Genomic DNA, 18,846 nt, shown 5'->3' with positions numbered 1-18,846 from the left:
ACCCAATCCATCCCAATCTCTCCCTCCTCACAGAGCATCCCACCCCCACAGGACAATAATTTCCATCCCCATTAAAAACAAAAAAGACAATGACCCCCCCAACTCTCCCTGGAGCATCTCACATGCACCAAACAAGGGATGGCACCCAACCCATCCCAGTTCCAATGCCACAAGGTTTGGCTGAAGGGCACGGGCTAGTGTAAAGGACAAGGAAATGCCCACTGTAGTCTCTCCAACCCCATAGGAACACAGAAACATTCACAGATCACAAAATTCCCCAAGCAAAACCTATTGACATACTCCTTCAATCCTACATGAGAAAACCACCCCACTCCATCAACACACACCTGACCCAGAGATAATGATTTCCCAACCTCCCCCTTCAACTTTAACTCCACCCCTCAGCTGCATAATTAATAACCCTTCTCTGCCCCACCTAGAATCCGAGAGCTGTTCCCTTTAATATCTATATCTGTGTATGTTTGATTTAGATTTATGTAGACATTAAAATGCATCTCTCCAAACCTTTAGGTGCCTTTCCCATATATTAAAAGGTTGACAATCTCCACACACCATTCCAAAATCCCAAGGTCTGTATTGTATCATATTTATGTGGCCCCTGTACTACATAGTTCTGAGCCCCAAACGACTTTGAATGTATTTATCCTCAACACCCGTTAGGTGCTCTGATGCCCATTTTACAGACAAGGCTATGGGAGGCTAAGTGCCATGCCCCAGGTCATACATGACAGTGCAGGCACATCAACCCAGGTCTTCCAAATAGGTTAGTGCACTAACCACTGGACCATCCTCCCTCTCTCAACAGCTAAAACAGAGGCTAGCCATTCCCACTTGTACAGTCCAGGAGTGGCGCTTATTAGGCACCACAATATCGAAACAGTAATATTAACCCCAGGGTAGTCTGATGCACGGGATACATTGACATCACACATACACAAAGTAGAAAGAAGTCTCCTCCAATGAGTTTAAAAAACAAAAATAAACTAATTTTATTTCTTAGTTTTGAAAAACAAAACTTACCAGGAATCACAAGAGCTTCAAAAACAAACAAACAAACAAAAAAACCCAAACCACACATTCTGCTTTGCCATCTTTACAGAACATTATAGACTTTGTTGTCAGAGCAACATAGCATGGTCATATTTAGCCAGTCCACGTGGACTACAGCTTGGATTGTCACATCAGGTACAATATAATATGGAGTGCATGTTATTATAGTTCATCTCGAGAACACAGACATACCACGCATCGACAGGTGGACAAAAATGGTAATGTACATCTAAAATACAGGACAGACCAGGCAAAAACTGCATCTAGGAAAAACTGATTGTACTCTCAATTCCTAAAGAATGTTATTGAATTAAACGGTCACATACTGACATGAAAGTGATGGAAGATTTAGGCAAAGACCAAACAGTACAGAAATCACATGTGCAAGAGAAACATATGTCTATGGAACAAGTTGTCATGTGATTAACAGCTGGAATTTACTTGAATACTTCCTGGAACTATAACACTTCACGCAAAGTAGCAGCAAGAGTGAGAGATAGAAATCAAGTAGGACGACAGACACCATTGTTCTCAACTGATGCATTCGTCTTGCTTCTCAAATGTAATCCTTTAATTGTGCAATGTTTAGGTGTTAAAAAGTACTGGTTTAATGGAAATTAATAGATCAGTTCTCTGAAGTCCAGATCTGTTCAAAGTCAACATTTTAAACAGTGATAGACACAGAACCCTCCAGTAAAAAATGTACATTTCCAAAGAAGACATTATGAAGTCCAGGAGATAGACACGATATAGTGTTCTTTTTTTTAAGGAGGTACATATCAGAAACCATGCAAGTACTGTATGTGATGGCAACTGGCCTGCAGAACCTTGTTTTTAGGCACACAAAAGTGCTCTGATACACAAATTTCCACACTTACAACCACTGCAATTTTCTTGTGTGTGAATATACATCTGATGTTCAGTTCCCAATTTGAGAAAAGAATTCAGCACCTGTAAAATGAACAACTGCTGGCAGGGAACTGCACTATGAGAAAGTAAAACCCATCTTAGGGCTTGTCTACACCACGCAGCTTTTAGTGACAAGACTGTGTTGACACAGCCTTGTCGCTAAAAGTCAGTGTGTGTAAATGTTCTTTTTTGGTACTTTGTCGGCACTTTTGCTGACAAAATACTTCCAGCACCGCGAGCAGCATTAGCTTTGTCGGCAGGAGAGTGCTTCTGCCGACAAAGCTGTGTTCACACTGCCACTTGCATTGGCAAAACTTTTGTCTTTTTTGGGGGGGAGCGCTTTTTGAAGTACCTGTGAAAGACAAAAGTTTTGTTGACAACTTCGCAGTGTAGACAAGCCCTTAGTGATTAAGCAAAGCAAAATATGGGCTAAGGGAAAGATCAGGTAGGTGAAATGGCAATTTCTATTGGATGGAGGGAAAACTGACTGTCTCAATTGTGAGCGAAAGCTGAAACTCCGTCAAAAAAATCTAGTATCTCCAACATACAGGAGCAGGGAGTTTGTCAACCCAAAGAGTGATTGGCTCAAGCCTAGGAAGGATGATTAGCAGACAGGGCACTGGACTCAGAAGCCCAGAGTTCAATTCCTAGCTCATCCACACATGGCTTATGTTACCTTCGGCAAGACACCATCCTCCCTGTGCCTCAGCTCTTGCATCTGTAAAATGGGGATAACAGTACTTCCCTACCTCATCAGGGATAACATCCATTAATGAGTGCAAGGTGCTCAGATATGGTGAAGAGGAGAGCCATAAAAATATGAAGACAGACGACAGACTGAGACACTGTGGAACCTCACATGGATTCAAACTTCCTACCTTGTAGTTGCACGGTTTAAAAAAAAAAAAAAAATCACCATTTTGGGCGAGTTCTCTAATTGTGTAGCCTCCCACCAAAACAAATGGGAGAACAGGCCCGTAAATACTGTCCATCTACTTCTCTTGCATTGCCTCTTACAAATCATATGTAGTCTGTTTTAATTCCAAAAAGAGGATTCACAAAGGGAGACCCAATATCTTGAGAGAAGGAGAAAGAGGATTACTTCATTACGTGAGTTACACAGGCTGCAACTAATTAGTTACTATCATCTGAGCCAGGGGAGAAGTGAATTATCCAAACTGGGAAACTATAGCTCTTCTCATCTCTTCAATGAACCTTTCACATAGTGCTGAAGCACCAGCAACAAGTGTGCTTTCTAGTATTTGCTTTTGGAAATAGTTTTGAAAACTCATTACTTTCTTAAAACTTTGATCGTTCAGCAGATGGGCGAGATACTCAGCTAATGCCACAGCTCCACTGTCCTCAACTGAGCTGTGCTGATTTACACCAGCTGAGTATCTCACCTAACTGGTCTTCTCCAACCACGTGTCATCTTGTGAGACAGTTCTGTCATCTTTGCAGCTTATTTTCAGGCTGAGCAGTCAGTCTGGCTACAAACTAGAGTAGTCAATATGATTTAAATTAAGCATGTTGCCACGGGCATCATGAAGTCAGATACCTTCCTTTTTTTAGGATTACATGGCAAAGATGAACAAAGCAATGTGAAAGAGCCTCATTCCACATTCCCAAAGAAGGGGCTGTTTTCCTATTAATTTGGTCTGCTGACTGCTCAGTATAAACATCCCATAAGTCACAAAGAGATATAATTCAACTAAAATGCTGCAAAGGCTCATCTATTTGTACAGGGTGCTGCAAAGTGGGGGGGCTTGATAGAGATTAGATCTTGGGGCGGGGGGGAGAAGAATTTTGTAGGAGGTTTAGTTCTGTTGGCTGTTGAGGGTAATTTGCTGTTTAATTTTATTTCTCAAAGATACCCAGAACTTTTGGGTCGACAACCCTTTTACTTTCATAGAAGTTCAAATAATTATGTTTTAAAAGAACTCCCAGTCAAAATTCACACTACTCTTATACCACTGATCAGAATAACATTCAAGGTAGGAAGAAGGGGTCAAGTTAATTCCTGGTGAAACACCACTGACTAGTAAGAATTACACCAGGGATGAATTTGGCTGTTTAGCATGCACCTCAACTCTTTTCAAGGTAGATCTGATATATGGGACATAGAGGTTATCGGCAGATCCTCAGGGCCAAATGATTGACCCATATTGGCTGTATACTCAAGGGCTTGATAAGATGGATTTATTGATCAAGCAAATGTCAACCAATGCCAGTGCAGCATCTATTACATACCAGACAAGTATTTCAACAGAGACTGCTTAAGAACATCTTGGTTTACTTGATCAAAAATATTCTTTCATCTCTTGCACCAAGGTCTTTTCCTCACTCCAGTTATCTAAAGAATAACTTATATTCCCCAATGGTGGTAATAGAGGATGGACTTCTTCTGTAGTGGAGGAAAAAGTATCTGGTATTTTGCTGCAAATAAAACTTGCCTGACCAACTGAGTTGGAGAAACTAAGTTTAGTAAGAAGAAAAACAAAACGACCCTCCCACCCAAAACTTTCCAAGGTGAATGTTCTGATCAGCTACAATAAGGGACTGGGATATTAGCATTTTCCAGTTTTAGGATAAAATGATATAACCTCACCAAAACAAAAACAACGTGAGAACAGTTTGTTCTTACAAAACATGTTGAAAATCAACAGTTTTTGCGGTGCTGAAATTAGCTCAAGGTAGGCACTAGCAGTTCAAAGCCAAGCATTCAGAGTGTGGACGTGCATGGGCAATTTTTATATTTAATTCAAGGCAGTATTTTTAAGCCACACAAACGTTGTCTTACTCCTAATTTGCTTATACACAAACACCACAAATCTGAACGAAGACCAACACAAACCAGAAACCCTTGGTGTTGACGATTCGTTCAACTTGCAAGCATACAGATTTTGTTAGGATGCCCAGCTTCCAAAAAAGACAAATTACATATTCCATATGGGCCCAAGCTTGATACAGTTAATGGAAAACATTGAATGGCACTGTTATTTTTATTCCATGTCTTTTTTTACACCATGGATCTTTTATGCTGGAATGCACGTCATACATTTCACACAAGCTACTTTCACAATAGCATTACTGACTTGATCATTTGCCTAATAAGACGGCATTCCTGAAGTTTTTCCACTTTATAACAACATTTACTAGGGGGTAAATGAACAACTAACAAAAATGTAACATTACAGAAAATCCCAAATTGATTTCTGGCATTTTACAATGCACAAGTCCCTACTGACAATATAAGTTTGCAACTGGAGGTGGGGAACAGTGAAAAAGGTAAGATAGGCTTTGAATGGCTTGATAATAAAGAGCTACATAAATGTTATGTCAATACAAGCAAGACACATAAGAGGAAAGATTTTTCTTACTTCCCCCCACACCCCGCAACTCAAATGTATACTATTCCTGTCTCCAAAACGAGGCCCTGCCTGCAGGATCCCATCTTGCAACTTGAAGTTGATGGCAGGAAAGAATCAATAGCTGGCACAATACTGAAGTCATATCTACTGTGCCTGTTTGAATTTATCACCATTAATGCGCACTCTTGCTGTCAATCAAGTCAAAATGCTTTTGAGAGTTCAATAAACACTTTATACATAATTAAAAAACAGTATCATGATTTGGGTAAAGGCCAATTTCAGAGTGATTTATGTACAGAATCAAATATGAACCTAAACAGCCTAGTTTGTTCACGAAGAATTTCTTAACTATTTTTTATAGAAAAAAATCTGTGTAGGCTAAAAAAGGTTGCTTATAAAATAGCATAAAACCATAGGAGCATGTGCCACTATATTGAGGCATATTTCCTCCTACTAAAACACTTAACACAGAAATTCACAAAACCACAAATGTATATTTCAAAAGGTGCTTCCTATTTCAGAAGTTGCAGATATGCTATCAGCCATACAGGATGCCATGAAAAATACCATGTTTTTAATCAGAACAGTAAATCAGGAGTGCAACCTGGGTAAAAACAGAGTGGAGATTAGCTGAACCAATCTAGCAACTGATTGTCTTAAAAAAAGGAAGCAAACTGTAAAAGTTTAGGAGCAAAAGTTAAAAACTAACCCTGGACCTCTTATCCTCTAACATCACAATCATAATCTAATGATTATTCACTTTACATATAACGTAGGCCATCTCCACGACAGGGGGACATTACAGTATTGTTAGAGAGGGCTGGAGGCTTAACATTCTATCGGCAAAACCATGTTTCACTCAACATACTGTAAGTCCGTTTTTATTTTAATCAACTGTCAATGCGAACAATTGTACCTATCAGTGTAACACCACCCTACAGCAGCATAATATTTTAGAGGCAAACTCCATCTGCCTCCTAAGCGGTCTGTGGTTTTCCCTCTTTATTTTTTTTCCTAATTGCAGTTCTGCCAACTACAACTTATTTAATTCTGCACATGTATTTGTGCCTCATGTCAAATCATAAAGGTACCTTTAAAATAAAAAGTATTTGGCATTTCTGAGAAAAGTAACCGGAACATGTTCAAAAATGGGCCAATCTGTGTAGGAATTTTAGTGTACACTGTATATTACACTTATATTTAATCAATATATTAATTAGAAGCTGTTGTACAGTACAAAAAATACCACATTTGACTGTTACAGAAGAAACTATTTTGTAACCAACATTATAGATGGTACTGATAAGATATTGTTTTAGCATTCGGTACATCGTGCTATACAATATCAAGAAAATGGTAACATATCTTCAAAAAAACCCAAACTCTTCCTTTGCCATTATTTTAAATCTGGTGGATTTGCTACATTTGGGGGGTTAGTCTTTAAAAATTAAAGTGCTGTTTAGAATATTGGCATCTAAGAACTTGAACATGAGAGACAACTACAAGTAAAATCTCCCGCTGCCATATATAATGCAGCAATGCAGACATCAATACATGTATTAATTTAATATCCTCATATAGATATTGTTTACAGCATCACAAGACTTAGCAGTGCATGGTACCCCCTACCTCCTGTGTACAATCAAATGTTTTAGATTCATTTAGTATTGTTGGATTGTTAGGATCTGGGCGCCTTGTCTGCAGGATTTTCTGTTTGGGATTTTTCATCTCCTCCTCCTCCTCTGTTTCACTTTCACAAATGTGAACGACTACACTAGGAGTAGACTCCGTTCCTGCATGAAGCTCATATTTCTCCCCTATAGAGTACAACACAAAGAAAAAGCAAGTGAAAAGGTCTGACAGTTAAACTCAAAGTAACCAACCTATAACCTATATATACCCGATGAAGTGAGCTGTAGCTCACGAAAGCTTATGCTCAAATAAATTGGTTAGTCTCTAAGGTGCCACAAGTACTCCTTTTCTTTTTGCGAATACAGACTAACACGGCTGTTACTCTGCAACCTATAACAGCATCCCACAGGAAATAAAAAAATAATCACTGAACTATTTTTATTTCAAAACATGTTTCCATTATTATTCACAGTAAATGATGTACTAAAAATCTAAAGATTCATTTTAATTCCTTTTCATCTTTAGTTTAGTCCACTTTCATACTTGATTTGACTAGCGCTGCTTACATGTTTTGAAATACATTGCCACCATATTTGGTAAATTGTGCTCTCTGCACACTAATAACACTTAATTGATATTTTGGAGGGAGAGATGGAAACAAATTTACGTGCATTGTTAAAGGGTTTATAGCTATATTTGTCTTAATTTGCATACAAAACTGAAGCAATATCATTTACACTATGCACGTCTACCACACCTTTCAGAGGATCTCAAAAGAGCTTTGCAAACATTAAGCCTCCCCCTGAAGTAAGTCATGTTACTACTTTATGCATTTTACAAATGAACAAACGGAGTTCTAGTGAGGGAAAGGGATTTTTGACCAAAGTAACACATCAAGTCAGTAACAAAGCATGTCACACCATGCACTGAGAAGTTGGAGTTTCCGTTGTCAAGGGAAAGAAATGGCAAGGTCCCCAGAAAAGGTCAATTAAAAGGTTTGACAGTTAAATTACATGGTGACCATATCTAAATATGGCAGTGATTGGCACTCTAGAAAACAGCTAAGATAGATCACTCCAACTAACCGAACCTTTCCATGTGTTTCTCATTCAATTAAATATGCACTGAGATTTCACTGGCAAAATTAAGTAAATATGTGGCTCTCGCTCAAGAGCATCCAATCCAGCAGAGTGCTAAACTTTGAAGCTCTCTCAATCGATTAAGAAATTGGCAGAAAAGGCATTGAACCATTTTGTCCCTACAAGCAACCACGTAGGGACAAACAGGAGATCTGTGTCTATACTCCATTCCTTTTCCTAGAGAGATGAAGAAAGCTACTGAACAGACATTTCTGAAGCAGAACAGCAACAAAAGCAGGACGACATTCTTACCTGGACCCAGTTTGGAAACAGCACAGAGTAAGTCATAGTTTATTCCAGGAGTTGCATCTTCACTCTGCTTCCACCCAACTGGTGGAGATGCAGGAGGCGATATCAGGAACTGTTTGACAGGTTCTGGGGGAAGGAGGTAGGACTTGTCTCCTACTTCACTGGACACCTGGACCTGAAGAAACAATGCCACCATGATAACAGAATCACAGAAGTTAGACTAGAGGATCTAATAGAGAAAGAAAAGATATTGTTTTCTTGCAATGTAGGACTGTTCTTCATAACACCTTTCTAGTGTTTTATCCAGTCTAGCTTTAAAAGCTGCAAGCAACAGAACTCACACCACTTCCTTGGGAGACTATTCCACGGGGAGATTTCTCTCATGGTCACAAAGTTTTTCCTAATACTAAGGCTTTGTCTACATGGGAACCTGAACAACTCAACTTTTGTCAGTCAGAGGTGTGGAACCCCCCCGAACGACAAAAGTTTGCCGACGAAAAGCACCGGTGTGAACAGCGCTTTGTCAGCAGACAAAGCTACTACCGCTTGTTGGGGGTGGAAGTTTTTGTTGGCGGGAGAGCTCTCTCCTGCTGACAAACCGTGGCTACATTGCTCGCCTTTTAGTGGCACGGCTGTAGCGGCACAGCTGTGTCGCTAATAGGTGCGTAGTGTAGACATAGCCTAAGTCTACTTTTTCCTCTCAATTTCCTCCGACTGTTTCTAGTTACTGTGTTGAATGCTGACAATGAACTTGGCATTGTATAGAACACATGCTGAGCCACTAATCCAACACAATTTGTATATGGACCCAGTGTCTGTGGAGAGGAGAAGCAGGACTGCACTTTAAGAAAAGGAGTGCATTCAGCTTGTGGAGGAGGGGAGAGCTTTGTCACTCAAGAGTGACCATTCCAGCCAATTGCGGGGCTGTATCATCTGCAGGTGGAAAAAGAGTCCCTAATGTGTAGATTCACGCTGAATTGGAGAAAGGATGCATGTGCGTGTGGTTAGAGGGAACTTCAGAATGCTGTCAGGAATGAGAACCCATCAGTAAGTACAGAGTGGAGAGGAAATAAGGGTGCATTTAGAGCATCTACACATTGCATCGTACCTGTGCAAAATACAGCTTCAACTTTTTCCCACTGATGTCTGTCTCATGCAATTCTATCCGTGCTCTCGCTGCTGCCTCTGGGGTGCTGAAATTTATCCTTACTCTTCTAAAGCTTTTAAACAACTGGAATGTCACTTGATCATCATAGATTGTGAAAAGTGCTTCGAATCTTTCCTAAAGGTGAAATAAAAAGATTCTTCAAACACAAAATGAAGATTTTCATTCAGTGAAAATACATTTTCCTTTGACTTTTTCCCTCCAGTTAAGTTTCTTCAACTAAATTACTCCCTTAGAACCTGAAGATTCTCTAGTTCACTCACCCCCTTGATTTTAAAAGTTTAGTACAGACTTGCCCAGCAAATGTATTGGACATCTCTTCTATTAGAAGCTTGTAAGAGAAATTAACCAACCTGAAACTCTAATCCTTGTTTTATTGTCAATTCCATCTCCATTTTTATAGTAATTTGGACTCATGTAAACAAAGGCCTATAGATCTTAATTCATATGGTGCCATCTAGTGACAGCTCAACATAAAGATATTTCCACTTTTGTGGGTCTTTCACCTATGGCACTCGAAAACACCATGGGGATAGATTGACAGAAAATATCATAATGTCACTATATAAATCCTTGGTACACCCACACCTTGAATACTGTGTGCAGTTCTGGTCATCCTCTCTCAAAAAGATACATTAGAATCGGAAAAGATACATAGAAGAGCAATAAAAATGAGCAAGGGTATGGAATTAATTTTATATAAGGAGAGATTAAAAAGACTGGGACTTTTCAGATTGGAAAAGAAACGACTAAGGGGGAGATATGATAGAAGCCTATAAAGTCACGAACGGTGTGGAGAAAGTGAATTAGCAAGTGTTATTTACTTCTTCATATAACCCATGAATCAGGAGTCACCCAATGAAATTAAAAGGTAGCAAGTTTACCACAGCTTCATGTAAAGAAAGCACAGTCAACCTGTGGAACTCATTGCCAGGGGATGTTGTGAAGGCCACAACTACAACAGGGTTCGAAAAAGAATTAGATAAGTTCATGGTCAGGGAGGCAACCCAATGTTCTGGGTGTCCCCAGCCTCTTGACTGCCAGAAGCTGGGAGTGGATGACAGGGGATGGATCACTCAATGATTGCCTGTTCTGTTCATTCTCTCTGAAGCACCTGGCATTGGCCACTGTCGGAAGACAGGATACTGTGCTAGATGGACCAATGATCTGACCCAGTATAGCCATTCATATGTTCTTATGACACTACATAAGTCAGTTCTGTCTGAATTCTTCTGCCTTCTATTATTAAATGCAACTCCAATGATTAATTTCTTCCACTTACAGCAGAGAAAAAAAAACCCTGAAAAGGATTTTGTTAACTTCTGCATTTGACAACTCTTTCTGTAAGTGTATGTTTCATGTATTTGCCTTTTAAAAGCTGAAATAAAATAGTTCACTGCGTAGCTGATTATACATACACTGCAGTCAGTAAGTTTCACCTTTTGGTTGGGCGAGCCTTCACCAAAGCATCAGTGGAAAAAAAAAAAAAAAGACATAGCAAAATATCATTAACATCACAAAAATTGTAAGATGACTAGGAGGCAGGCCTGGTACCTGAAAATACTTCAAAAAAAAAAAATAGAAGTTAAATATCTATATTTCAAATTCATGGCATCTCTTTTAGCTTCAGTGCCCACCCCATCAGTTACATGGGAATACTGATCATTACCCACCAATGTAAAGAGCTTTGAGAGCTACAGACGAAAAGTGGTATGTGAAAAATATTTGTGCAATACATATACACTATTTACAGGTTTAACTATTGCAAAGTGGGGCTTGAATGGGGGAAGAGGGAAGATTATGTTTTGGTCCAGATATATTCTGCTTGCACAGCTTGAAAACTCCACTAGTTTTGCCAATGGAGCTTGAAGTTTCCTTGAACTACAGGAGGGCAAGTTGGGTGTGGAGGGCGGCATAGGAGAAACAGGTCCATGCTGTTCTGATTATGTAGCTAGAGAGTGAAATCAGACTCCAGATCTGTCAATCCAGCACCTTTTGCAAGCACCAAATTCACTAGAAAAGTTAGAAGAATAAAATGAATGGATGGGATAACCCCGCAAGCCCCCCCAAAAGAGCTGATTTTTGGATGCACTTTCAGTATGTGCACACACAGCACATTTTCCATGTGATTCAGTAAGTGTGTCTGCTGTGCATTCACCCCTTAAAAGAAGATACAGGGAGAACTAAATCAAGCTACTGAAGTCTATGTCCAGAGGCTGACAAAGCAGAGTTTCATAAAACAGATAAAAGCCAAATAATATATCAAAGCAGCTCTGTTCTTGCAAGCATTAGGAATAAGCCTGCATAATAAGTTTTCCATTTATAGACCTAACACACAATCCTGGCCTGTTCTAAAATAATGTCTTATCTACTAAAATCAACCAACTCAGATGAGCTTGCTAACAGGTCAATCAGTACTGCTCACAAACTACATTTAGAGAAAATTTAACCAAATCCTAAAATATATCAGTTCAAAAGAAGGCTCCATGTGAATTTACATGCCAATGCAGGTTGCATTCTGAAAGCCCACGTGACAAACACCTTACAGAATGATTTCATGTGGCAGCCAATTATCCAAGTGTCATTAGACAGAGAGCTAGCATGTCTCCATACATTAACCTCATGTGCCCAGGTAATGCTTTTGGAGCAGAAGTGTGGTGACAAGTGACACTTATCAGAGACATGTATGAAACAAATTATAAAGCCAATATCTTGTGGTGCATGTCTTCAATACTTTCCACACAAAGAAGGAACGATGGGATAGTGCCAGCTCTATGGAGGAAGAACTGTAGCAGTTTGGGTAGCTTGTTTAAGAAAGTATTTCCTCTTCAGTTTTGTTTTTAACTAATGTTACAGTTTTACTAACTTTCTGAAAGGTAGCCGATGCTGAAGGCACTGAAGTCCTTACAAACAGAGATGGATTTTCAAAAAGAAAAGGAGGACTTGTGGCACCTTAGAGACTAACAAATTTATTTGAGCATAGGCTTTCCTGAGCTACAGCTCACTTCATCGGATGCATTCAGTGGAAAATACAGTGGGGAGATTTATATACATAGAGAACATGAAACAAAGGGTGTTACCATACACACTGTAACCAGAGCGATCACTTAAGGTGAGCTATTACCAGCAGGAGAGCGGGGGGGGACGGGGACGACACCTTTTGTAGTGATAATCAAGGTGGGCCATTTCCAGCAGTTGACAAGAACGTCTGGGGAAATAGTTTTACTTTGTGTAATGACCCATCCACTCCCAGTCTCTATCCAAGCCTAAATTAATTGTATCCAGTTTGTAAATTAATTCCAATTCAGTAGTCTCTTGTTGGAGTCTGTTTTTGAAGTTTTTTTGTTGAAGAATTGCAACTTTTAGGTCTGTAATCGACTGACCAGAGAGACTGAAGTGTTCTCCAACTGGTTTTTGAATGTTATAATTCTTGATGTCTGATTTGTGTCCATTTATTCTTTTACGTAGAGACTGTCCAGTTTGACCAATGGACATGGCAGAGGGGCATTGCTGGCACATGATGGCATAGATCACATTGGTAGATGTGCAGGTGAACGAGCCTCTGATAGTGTGGCTGATGTGATTAGGCCCTATGATGGTGTCCCTTGAATAGATATGTGGACACAGTTGGCAATGGGCTTTGTTGCAAGGATAGGTTCCTGGGTTAGTGGTTCTGTTGTGTGGTTGCTGGTGAGTATTTGCTTCTGGTTGGGGGGCTCTCTGTAAGCAAGGACTGTCCTGTCTCCCAAGATTTGTGAGAGTGATGGGTCGTCCTTCAGGATAGGTTGTAGATCCTTGATGATGCGTTGGAGAGGTTTTTGTTGGAGGCTGAAGGTGACGGCTAGTGGCGTTATTTTCTTTGTTGGGCCTGTCCCGTAGTAGGTGACTTCTGGGTACTCTTCTGGGTCTGTCAATCTGTTTCTTCACTTCAGCAGGTGGGTATTGTAGTTGTAAGATTGCTTGATAGAGACCTTGTAGGTGTTTGTCCCTGTCTGAGGGGTTGGAGCAAATGCGGTTGTATCGTAGAGCTTGGCTGTAGACAATGGATCGTGTGGTGTGGTCTGGATGAAAGCTGGAGGCATGTAGGTAGGAATAGCGGTCAGTAGGTTTCCTGTATAGGGTGGTGTTTATGTGACCATTGCTTATTAGCACCATAGTGTCCAGGAAGTGGATCTCTTGTGTGGACTGGTCCAGGCTGAGGTTGATGGTGGGATGGAAATTGTTGAAATCATGGTGGAATTCCTCAAGGCTTTCTTTTCCATGGGTCCAGATGATGAAGATGTCATCAATGTAGCGCAAGTAGAGTAGGGGCATTAGGGGACGAGAGCTAAGGAAGCGTTGTTCTAAGTCAGCCATAAAAATGTTGGCATACCGTGGGGCCACGCGGGTACCCATAGCAGTGCCGCTGACTTGAAGGTATGCATTGTCCCCAAATGTGAAATAATTATGGGTGAGGACAAAGTCACAAAGTTCAGTCACCAGGTTTGCCATTACATTATCGGGGATACTGTTCCTGACAGCCTGTAGTCCAATGTATTTCTGTTCACTGATGACTCATATAAATATATTTGGGCCACACTTGACTCATCTTTAGTAGAAGTTTAGTGCCAACATATAGGGCTGGAAGTTAGGTCTGTGTAGGTCCCCAGAAAAGCTAGCTCACACTAAAAGAAAAGCCCCATGCTCACACTAAACTGAAAAGATGTGGGTAATACTACATATAACATTGATGGCTGATGAACCAGGTATTTTCTGCAGGGGAAAAGAAGAAAAAATGAAAGCTCTGCAACTGAAAATAAGCCATTTGAAAAACTCAACAGCTGGCACCTTTCTCCTGCACCACAGGAATACAATTATAGCAGGCTGACAGAGCAACAGCTCTTATTATATAACGTCCCCTCCCCTATTTGAGTGCAGATCTGTAAGCTGCTTTAAAAGTTATTTGCATATCTGATTTATGCTTCATCTCCTGTCTATCTGCACTATCCATTTCCAGTAGCTTCTATAGTACAGATTTTTTTTTTAACAGTTAATTGTTTAAAACTAATATTAAAACAGACCCCCAAAAGAATTAAGCCATGGTGAGAGTAAAATTAAATTAAAACAGGTTTCAGAGTAGCAGCCATGTTAGTCTGTATTTGCAAAAAGAAAAGGAGTACTTGTGGCACCTTAGAGACTAACAAATTTATTTGAGCATAAGCGTTCGTGAGCTACAGCTCCTTTTCTTTTTTTAAATTAAAACAGAAAAGAATAAAAGGGGCTCTGATTGCCTCTCAGATTGGCTACTCCTTGGTTAGCCTCTGTGCCAGGGTGCTAACAACCCTCCCATTACACACGCCCTTGTTAGGGTCAGTGAGGCACAGAAGTACTAGTGTGTGGATGCCTGAGGCTACCCATTGCCAAAAATAGAAACATATTTTCTTTGTTAACCCCCCTTTGAGCCTTTAGCTCTAGTGCTCCTGGCATTAGCATTAAGGATCTCCAAGGTCGATAGCTGTGATATATTGTACTTGGAAAAGAGCAATTAAAATTGGACTGCGAAGTGGCTTAGAGATAAGAAGCAGAGGCTATTGGTAAAACAAAAATGTAAAGCATGGAGAGAGACAAACTAGTTCACTATCATGCTCACTCTGGTTGACCTTATATTTAAATGGCTTTGAAAATGGCACAATTTCATGAGTTATTACATTTTCAGATGGTGTTAAATTAACATGCAGAGGCAGAAAATGCTATGAAATAAAGCAAATAAATCTGGAATTAGATGAGTTGATCAGACTTATAGGATAAAGGTTCATGGAGCTACTGGAGATAAGATAATGAGGATTATAGTGAACAAAAAAAATCATCAGATTGTAGGTATTCTACAATGAAAGCCACTGGACAGGTCCTTGTAGCTACTGCAATATCTGCAGGGAACAAAGTACACTTGCATCAGGAGGAATAACTGCAAATGACTTCACTAGAATACAAAATGAGTTCCACACAGAACATAAACCAGTGTACGCTAGTTAACACACTAACTGCATCTGCACGAGGCAATGGTTAAAAGACAAATATGTTCTATCAACAAGGAACAAAGAACACACCTACAACGCACCGAAAAGACCAAATCCTGGACGACCACAGTATCTAAAGGATAATGCAAAACGAGAAAAGGGCAGCAGTCAGCAGCCAAAATGTCTAGATTTTCTAAAAACATGGTATGTTGGCCATCGCTGACAGGGCACCATTTCAAATTTGTTCTATAGGATGCTGGGCTCTTTTGCCTCTACCCCCCTCCACTGGAAGTGATGTTGGGGAGCCAGGGAGTGAAATCCCTACTCCCTGAAATTGCTGATGCCATCTTACAGATTCCTATTTGGGAGAAGGGAAATTGGCCGACCTGTATATTTTGCAGGGATATACACACTCTGTTCTGTGAATTGTTTAATCGGGTTTATATCTTGCTGATATATTCTGAGCAGCCCACCTTGAGCATAACTTCTCCTTTTGTAATTCTTTAAGTTCACTCTCCGTGATTTGAAATGGACTGGTCTCCGTAAGCCAAGTCTTATCCCAATCATCGGGTACAATAATGTTTCAAGAAAGTTTTTAAAAATGAGCTCTAGCTCACGAAAGCTTATGCTCAAATAAATTTGTTAGTCTCTAAGGTGCCACAAGTACTCCTTTTCTTTTTGTGAATACAGACTAACTACTCTGCTACTCTGAAACCTGCTTTTGAAAGACATTTTCCTAACACCAGAAAAAATGCAGTGAAGACCGTGATATAGGCCTCTGTGATCAAGGGTAATGAAGAAAAAAGACCTCCAAGACCGTAGGATCTGAAATGTATTTAAACACTTATTGCCGACAGAATTCTAGCACTGTTTCCATGACCAGTTTAGGCAGGGATTTTTTTCAATCTGAAAACTGTGTCAGAACTGTATTATAAAACTGCATTCTGGGCTATGGAGGCTAGTGGCTCTATAGTATGGCTTGGCTAGTGTGGTTCTTTTTAAAAAAAAAAAAAATGTATTTCTACTCTGGGGTTAGGGAAGCCATGGTAGAATTCTGTTAGCAACAACTGTATTTAGACATGGTTTTCAGCATGGGCAGGGCCTTCCTGTGATCTGTTAACAAGCAGGAAAGATGTATAAAACTGATAGATAGCTACCAATAAGTTATTTGGGGGGCAGTTATGAAATTATGGACAGATGTTCACAAGGGAAAAAGCCTGAAAGTCACAAAGCCATATTAGCAATATTTCACTTTTATATTTAGTATCATTTGTATTCAGGACATAGGTCAGAAGATTAGAATACCCTTTCCCTTTCAAAGGCTCTTAAACACAGGCCATCTGCGGTTTTATCTGAACTGCAGTAAAAGAAGAGGGATGATTAAGATTTGATATTTCTAGAGTACTGTAACGAGTAAACCTTTGCATAAGAGTCCTCATTCCTTGAGGCTTTTCTTTTGGATTTGCAAAGCATTAAAAAAAATGCACTCTTATCCCATGGGCCAATACAGTTTACTACTAGATATATAAAGAGCTGTCAAAACCACTAGTGAAGCATCTTTGACAAGAGCATCCTTACTGAATTGTAGGTTACTTATTAAATGGGCACTCTAGGCAGGTAGGCCTAAAATTAGATCTAGATTACCAGCCTTGTTTCTATCTAGGGGTCATGAACATGCAGAGAGAGTCCATACACACACACTCTGCACTGACCTCCTGCTGTCCACCTCCATTTCTGGGAGTAGGAGGCTGAATCCTAACTCCAGAGTCTAATATGCAGCACAAGTTTGTTATTTAAGTTGTCCTACAGCAAGATGCTGAAATATCGAGACTCCCTGGAAACAGTTTCCGATTTAGGAAGGGATGGATGAGCTCTTTACCTTTATGGGGCAGATAAATTGAGCTCTATGCTGTTTGCTGTGTGTAGGTCTTTTCATCAGAAGCCTTGTCTGCTCTATGAGGACACTAGAAATCCCAAGACACTTAATAAGATCAGGAACTTGCCCCTTGTTTTCCCTTCTCCCACTGTTACCCAATGCCATGTACGCTACCTGGCTGTTACCCTTCATCCCAGAGATGGCAGCATTTCTGTGGTGCTGCATGTATGTCTATGAAGTGCTTTGGAACGAACAAAACTATATACACAGATTAAGGCTGATTAAGGCAGATTAAGTTTTGTCCACAAAAATTGTTTTTCGATGCCAAACTGGGTTTTCAATTAAACAACATTTTTCATTAAAATTGTCTTCTTACTGTAGAAAATTTTGATTTTTCAACAAAAGAAAGTGTAAAGAACAAAAAGATTTCAATTTTGGACCAAAAACGAAAAATATTTTAGCTGAATACCAAAATATCTCAGTGGGGACAGGATGCCATGCTATTTCACAGGCATTTTATTCTGGTTGCCTCATGTTTCCATTCTCCTATGTGGACCAGGCTTCCCAGCCAGACAATCTCCCATGATGCACCATGGTCACTAGACCAAAGCCGATGAGGCACTGGCTCCCCACACAGAGAGGATAGTATGAAGCATCATGGAAGATGTAATCTGACCAGAGAGCCTGGCTGATAGAGGAGAACGGGAGTGTAAGGCAAATGAACTACAATCCCCATGAAACACCACACCAGTACAGTAGAAGCCCCTTTATCTGACCCTCCATTATCCGGCTTTCCTTATTAACCGAACAACAAGTGCACACAGGTCCAGAAGCAGATCTCTCCTGTGGCAGCTAGATGGTGCTGCAGCCATTCTCCAGATTACCCAAATTTTTGATGATCCAATCTGGCCCCAGTCCCAATTAGATTGGATAAATGGAGTTCTGCTGTATTTCCAAATCAAACTACTTTGGGTTTTGGCCAAATTACTTCAGTTTTCAATTTTTTGCTGAAAAGTTGGCTTTTTTCACAAAAAAATTCTGTGTGTGATTAGCTCTAACAAAGATACATTATTACCACAAGGCTAGAGCCCTTCATTGTGCCTTGGATAATTAGTTACAGCCCCAAACTGTATCAGCGAGAAAAGTAATAGTCTTGTTCCACCCACAGTCATGGGATCCAGGAACATCTATCTACATTCTAATCCTGCTCTAAGGCTGGCTTGCTGTGTGGTTTTGAGCTACTCTCACCCTCTGTAACTCAGTTTCCCTTTCTAAAAATGGGGATAATTACATATACCTATATCTCAGAGGCATGATGATATTTGTCTGGTGTTTTGGAAATATGAAGTGATATATAAGTATTAGGTGTAAAACTCAATTATCCACATATCTCAGGGCACTGACATTTTTGGATAATGAGTGTATTGGACAAGTCAAA

General features: G+C 40.0%; 1 protein-coding gene across 2 annotated transcripts in view; it reads right to left on the bottom strand.

Annotated features, from left to right (window-relative positions):
- Nucleotides 1-1,021: 1,021 nt before the first annotated feature.
- Nucleotides 1,022-18,846, bottom strand: part of RCAN3 (RCAN family member 3) — a 30,020-nt gene continuing 12,195 nt past the window's right edge. For both annotated transcript variants that reach the window (XM_074934474.1, XM_074934476.1), the window contains exons 3-5: nucleotides 9,480-9,653; nucleotides 8,375-8,546; nucleotides 1,022-7,168 (exon numbers count right to left, since the gene is read on the bottom strand). In XM_074934474.1, the coding sequence (XP_074790575.1) occupies nucleotides 6,957-7,168; nucleotides 8,375-8,546; nucleotides 9,480-9,653 (558 nt within the window). In that variant the 3' untranslated portion in view covers nucleotides 1,022-6,956. The remainder of the gene's footprint in view (nucleotides 7,169-8,374; nucleotides 8,547-9,479; nucleotides 9,654-18,846) is intronic.

The sequence above is a fragment of the Natator depressus genome, chromosome 19, assembly GCF_965152275.1.
Source record: "Natator depressus isolate rNatDep1 chromosome 19, rNatDep2.hap1, whole genome shotgun sequence".
Classification (NCBI taxonomy): domain Eukaryota; kingdom Metazoa; phylum Chordata; order Testudines; family Cheloniidae; genus Natator; species Natator depressus.
This window is presented reverse-complemented; position numbering and strand designations above follow the sequence as displayed.